The sequence below is a fragment of the Astatotilapia calliptera genome, chromosome 17, assembly GCF_964374335.1.
Source record: "Astatotilapia calliptera chromosome 17, fAstCal68.1, whole genome shotgun sequence".
NCBI classification, from domain to species: domain Eukaryota; kingdom Metazoa; phylum Chordata; class Actinopteri; order Cichliformes; family Cichlidae; genus Astatotilapia; species Astatotilapia calliptera.
This window is the reverse complement of record NC_137438.1, coordinates 39,844,819-39,851,500: the sequence shown is the minus strand read 5'-3', so window position 1 is coordinate 39,851,500 and position 6,682 is coordinate 39,844,819. Positions and strand designations below refer to the sequence as shown.

General features: G+C 37.5%; 1 protein-coding gene across 1 annotated transcript; it reads right to left on the bottom strand.

Annotated features, from left to right (window-relative positions):
* Positions 1 to 2,776: 2,776 nt before the first annotated feature.
* On the bottom strand, positions 2,777 to 5,602 carry LOC145421282 (receptor-type tyrosine-protein phosphatase C-like). The gene is made up of 10 exons (XM_080291353.1): positions 5,502 to 5,602; positions 5,155 to 5,394; positions 4,947 to 5,066; positions 4,656 to 4,787; positions 4,400 to 4,546; positions 3,758 to 3,895; positions 3,387 to 3,604; positions 3,214 to 3,274; positions 2,980 to 3,091; positions 2,777 to 2,816 (listed from the first exon to the last, which is right to left on the bottom strand). The coding sequence occupies exons 1-10, from the start codon at positions 5,503 to 5,505 to the stop codon at positions 2,777 to 2,779; spliced, it is 1,212 nt and encodes a 403-aa protein (XP_080147479.1). The 5' UTR covers positions 5,506 to 5,602.
* Between the last annotated feature and the right edge of the window lie 1,080 nt (positions 5,603 to 6,682).

Below are 6,682 nucleotides of genomic sequence, written 5' to 3'. Positions count from 1 at the left end.
GCTGTGCTACAGCTCACGCCCACATACGTACGGAGTGTGGTTGGAATGAATGAATTGAATTAATGGTGCACACTTTCTACATAATATGTGTGTTAAATTTTAGATTTGGGGTGAAATATCAAGTCTTTTCAAGTAAACAGGTTCAAGTCCCAGGTCATTGGTGTAAAAGTCCAAGTCAAGTCACAGTCTTAGAACATTTTTTCAAGTCAAGTCTAAAGTCATAAAATTAATGACTCGAGTCCACACCTCTGCTTTTTACATTTCTCTTTGCTATTTGGGCTGACTGGGACCTGATGAATGTAAAAACAAAGAATTACCAGATTTTTGGTAAATAGAATCCACATATGAAGGATTTAAATTTAAAGTTTAGTATTTTTGTCTGGACAACCCAAAATATGATGTCCACATATGTGGGCACCAGGTCCTAGGAGGTTCAAATTCAAAGGCAAAGACCATGCGTTAAATACAGGCTCCTGTAGAGTACGGTGAGGATATGGAAAAACTCAGTTATACAAAGTGTTTTTTTGGGTTTTTTTAACTTGTTTGTTGAAACACTGAACACTGTATATGAGTCAATCAAACATAAAAAAGGCACTTAAAGTAATAACCAGTTTTGTGATTCAATCTAACAGACGACTTAGCAAGGAGCCAATTTTAAACTGTATCTGTAGGTAGTTTAGTGAGTAAAAACAAATAATTGTTCTATTTTATTTTGTTGAATCTATGAAAAATGTCAATGATTGCACAATTCGACAGCATGAAATTGGAGCAACAAGGTGAAAAAGTAAATGGCTTAAAACTCGGCAGAGTTCAAAATCTGACTGAAAGACACATCTGACCCTTCAGTTGGCCTTTCTACTATTTACTGGAACCTCAGCTGGTCTCAGTGGAAAGGTGGCTTCAAGACGCCGTTCACAAGGAAAGGAAACCGCTCAGGTACGCCACATCACACAATACCTGGACTGAAAAATCAGTGGCTACAGGTTAATAATTATAGTAACTACAGATGTCAGGAGAGACGTACAACCGTGAGTGTCTACAGCAGGGGTGTCCACCTCCAGGCCTCGAGGGCCGGTGTCCTGCAGGTTTTAGATCTCACCCTGGGTCACATGTTGACGAGGTCATTTAGCCATTTAAATCAGCTGTGTTGGATCAAGGACACATGTAAAACCTGCAGGACACCGGCCCTCGAGGCCTGGAGGTGGACACCCCTGATGTTTTCTGAGGTCACAGGTCAGTGGAGCTGAGCGCTGTTTTCCTACAGACTTCTTCTGTATAACTAGACTAGGAGACTTTCTGAAAACAGAGGCTTAGCCCACGTAGAGAAAGACTATTTTCATTGGCCAAAATCTTCATATATGGTCTGTGAGTACTTGTGGATTTAAACACTGTTCGAGCGCTACTTATTAATCAGCACTCGATTAATAGCTAAGCTACATAAATCTGATCGCAGTTCCACACATCAGAAATATTATATTTTAGTTATTCAGAGGCTGTTTAAGGATACTGGGTAGTTTAAACATGTGCACTGTGGGGAAACGTCAGATAATAGTTGTACAGTCTGTTATTATGCACTATGTGCTGCTCTTTGTGGGTTTAGACGACTGGATTTAAGAAGATATAAGCAGATGTGTGATGAGATATACGGCTGATTTCCGACCCCTCCACACTTTAAAGCAAGAAACCTGTGAGCAAATCTAATCAGCATCATCACCTTTGACTTTCAGCCGATGTCTCCTTTCGTTTATGTGATATAACATTAACCATGAACACCGACAGGCTACTCTGCTTACGCTCCCTCCTCTGTGGGTCAGCTACATGAATCCCATGAATGCATCGCACGGATGAGAAGAAAAACACTGAAGGTGAAAGTGGACTATGGCACGACAAAATGTTGTTATCACTGAGCAAGTATCTCCATGCTGCTGCTGAAGTAACCCCAGGCTACAGCACACATTCAACATTAACCTGGATTAATCTGCCCATCAAATCTAAGTTCTCATGTTATTCTGGATCATCCAGGCTCGCTTTAAACCGCGATGAACAATCCTGCAGTTTTAACTCACTGACAGAAACAAGGTCAGTTATTGTCCTGAGATATTTCATCACTGAAACTGTAACTGTGCATGTTTTCACTTCATATAGCACAGTTGGTGTCATTTCCATTGTGTGTAGTAGGTCTGGGCTTCTCTGCGTAGGCTGCTGCCCCCGCGACCCGGCCTTGGATAAAGCGGATGAAGATGGATGGATGGTTATTTAAAAAAGGGTAAAAGGTAAATGGCTGCAAATAACTCTGTTTGCTAAACTTGTACATATGATTTTAAAATTGACAATTGATATTTGCATTTAAAGTTATGAAATATGACTCATTAAACATGTTTGTGGTTGTTACAGAAAGAAAATTATCACTTTTACTACTCTGATTTTATGTTTCTTTTTTATCTGATTTTAGATCAATTGTGTTAATACAGTATGTCAAAATGAAAACATGACTGTAAATTCAGACACGTGAGGTTGTGCTGAAAAGAATGATACCAAACAAGGCAAAGTAAATAGTTTTTAAAGGTAAAATGTGGAGGGAAAATCAAAAGTAGTTAAAAATGGCCAATTATATCCTGGACCCAGGAGGGTTAAACGTTAATTAACAGTAATTACTACAATTAATTTTAGAATCTTGTAACTCAGTTACTGTTTTGAAAAATTGACTAGTAACTATAATTAATTACTTTTTCAAAGTAAATTGCCCAACACTGGTAACAGCCACTAAATGTTTGCTTTACTCACTTGCTTCAAGTTCCATGTCGTCATTCACGTCACTGTGGAGGAAAGATAAGGATTATGTTTATAATAGATGCATCACTGTGCCTCTGCTCTACAGTAAACATAAATTAATGATGACATTAGCCTTTACTAGAAATGAAAAATAAAGTGGAACAAAGTGAAAGTCAGACGTGTAGAAAAAGCACTCGTGGACTTTACTTTGTGGACGTTCTGAACTTCTGAATGTAGAACTTGTAGGTGAGAAAAAGAAAAGCCAGAACAATGACGATGAAGAGGAAGACACGAAACCCAATAACAGCTTTGTTGTTGTCTGTGAAATAATATTAAAAATTACATTTACGTGAAAGACAACATTTGTAGAAACATGTGTGCTTAAAATGAGACGAAGCATTTATGTCAGTAAACTGTATCATTAATGAAAACAGGACGTACACAAAGTGCTGATTTCACTTATTTGAGGGTCACTCTCATAGTGTCCGTTGTGAGCCGTCACCTTTAAAGACAGAATGTCAGTTCACTGTGAATTACAACATTCAGGAGTCTAAAATAATATTTATAAGCATAATATCTTCTTTATTAAACCAAAAATGTTGGATTTAACAAACCTTCACTTTGTAGCTCGTAGAGTAGCTCAGATCTTTGAATTCGACTTCATATTTTGTACCTGCTAGCTCCTTCTTTGTCACTTCCTTATCATCAGCTGTATTTAGACGTATTATATATTTTCCCTCAGGTCCGTTGAATGTAGAGGGTCTGTGCCAGCTCACTTTGATCGTATTATGTTCGTGAACGTGTAATTTCAGCTCAGTGACTGCAGCAGGTGCTGTAAGAGAAATTTAAAGGAAGCCATATTTAAAGTAAAAAACTGACAGACCTGCGACCCTTTGCTGCGTTTCCTTCCTGTTTATCTTCACTGCTCAAATATCCAGTGAGAAATAAATTCTAACATTATGTAATAAAAAGTTTGATTACTTACTTCCAACCTTAGTTTGCAGTTTAACTTCACCCCCAGTGGAAACTTGAATCTCGTTGTATTTGGCTCGGACTCGACAGGTATAACCAGTAAATGGATTTAATCCAGTAATAACACACGTTCTTCCATCAGGACCTGTGGCTGTAACATAATTTCCATGAACCATGTGAAGTGTTATAGATTTAAATCAACATCATCATGTTAAGAAACTGTAAATGACAAATGTCAGGTTAAAGTTTCACAAACACATCAGCTGGTAGTTCTGTCAGCTGATCCATAAACTGGCACAAACCTGTTTCACTTACAGTCTGTTCCTGCTGACATGAAGCACTGATGCTACAAGCTTCTCATAGAAACTACGTACATGTCAGAAAACCAACAGACTGACAAACTGTTTGTTGCTTTTTATAAAGACAATTACATTTCAAACATCAGATGTTACCTTCAAACAGCTCAAAGCTTCTCATCATTTCTTCTGTGTGAAAAAGTGAACTCGACTCTGATGTTTCAGCGTTTATTCTGTTTTATATTTGCTATTTATTTTAATAACTGTATTTATTCACACCCAGTCAGAGGTTTGGTTTTTCACCTGCAGTCAAAGCATCATGAACATAAACACATAAGAGGAGAAGCCGTCTCACTCACCTTTACCTGTCTGACCATCACAACTGCAGTCATAAGAAAGCTTATGAAGGAGGGGAAGGACCTGTTGACAGTTCTTACTGGTTGAGTTCCAGCTGAGCTCAATGGAAGTACTGGTTAAATCCTTCTTTATGTTGGTTATTGTAAGATCTGTTGGAACAAAGTAAACATCAGTAACAGTGAACAGCGTTTCCTTTGCTTCAAACTGTGTGAGAATAAAAGCTTTTATTTTGATGAGCTAAAGGAAATATAAACTCACCACAATCAACCCTGACGTGGACAGATGGAGTCGTCTTATTTATGCTGATGCTGTTCTGTAAGATCAGACCAGTACAGCTGTAGTCTGTGAACGGCTGCAGCTCAGACAGTTTCACATCAGCTTTGTTATTTTCTGAGGAGACACAAAGATGACGTCATTGTTGCTCCTCAGTGTGTGAACATTCATCCTTTGGGTTTAGATTCAAACGTGAACACATTCAAAGAAATAAATCTGAACAGGTTCACAGAGAGCACAGAGCTCGTGTCTCTAACTCGTAAAGTTTCCACTTACCTGAACAGGTGTAACTAACTGAGAGGTTTTTACACTTTGGTAAATCAGGTAACGTTGTGGTAATTTCTGCAGGAAGTCCAGTGGGTTTAATCTGCTGTATTTCACTGGAATTTAAGAAATCTGTGGAAAAAATGAATGAAGACAAACATGATTAAATGAGGTGTAAATGTTTGAATCTCAGAGCAGACGTGGACTCGTTCGTACGTACCAACACTGATGCTTTTGGTGAAGTTAAAGGAAGAGCCTCTGCACTCTCCTGGAGTAAAGGTTACAGTCAAATCTGAGCAAATGTCCTCGTTAGCAGGTCTGACACAGAAAGTCTTCTCGTCATTTCTACATCGTACAACTGAACGGTTATTTGGTGTTGATATTGAAGAGCTGATGTCCCAGTCACTTCCATAACAAACATATCCAGGGATGCAGCTGGTTTCATTAACGTCTCTTTCACCTGAATTAAATAAGTGATGCACAAATGTGTCAGTTTATAAAAGATTCATTTGTTAAGTTAAAAGAAGATGGATGTAAAACACAAATATATGAATTAATTGAACTCACTCATTGGATCTGTTCTAAATTTATTTTCCGTAGAGCGACAGAATATTTCTTTTCCAGTATCATTAATAAATGAAACATTAAGTTGCTTTACCTTATTTTCATTAAATATGTCTTACAGCCTTTAAAAACCTGTGTGTGGTCTCCCACTTGCTTGTCACTTCCTATGAGCCGGGTTGTGACACTGTACACTATATGTGAATTCAACAATCTTATCACAGTCCTGTACGATAAAAACAGAAACGTCCAACCTTTGGTCACTTGTGTCAAGCCAGCCTCCAATTCGAGACTTGCAGTCAAGCCAGCCTCCAGTTGATTTTACGTTCCCTGTGTATTCAAAGTATTACGGGAATGGATGTGGAAACCGGATTTCAAAATAAAAGCCAACTTCGAGTGAATTAACAGATATGTTAAGAACATAATAACATATAATTTAGGCTTTTTTTTTTTTTTTTAGAAACTCTAATGTTACATCTACATGACACAGCCTTGTACCCTAAATGTGCCCTGTCACTATCAAGGCCATCTTATTTTGGATTTCAAAGTAAAAGCCCTGTGAATCTTCATTTTTGAACTACTCTTTCAATGAATTCATAATGCTCTTAAAAGCAAAAGTCGTATTTCCAAATACTATTTGAACTTTGTATCAACACTTTCCAACCGCAGTCTTTTTCACAGTGATACCATATCAAATAAATTCTTTCTGATTTTGCTTTTCATAGTAATGGCCCTTTGAAATTGCCGATATTTGACTTAATCTCCTAACGATTCAAAATGCTCTAAAATGAAAAATTCTTGTTTCCACAGGGTAATTCCACTTTAGATCAACAGTATACAACCCCGCAGTGATACCATATCAATATCAAGTCATTCTGATTTTGCTTTAAAAAAAAAGGCTTTTCAAATTGTCCATAATTGACCTACCTTTCAGTGATTTCAAAATGCTCTAAAATGGAAAATTCCTGTTTCCACAGGGTAATTCCACTTTAGATCAACAGTATACAACCTCACGATGTTACCATATCAATATCAAGACATTCTGATTTTGCTTTCAAAAATAAAAGCCCTTTCAAATTGTCCATAATTGACCTAACTTTCAGTGATTTCAAAATGCTCTAAAATGAAAAATTCCTGTTTCCACAGGGTAATTCCACCTTAGATCAACAGTATACAACCCCACAGTG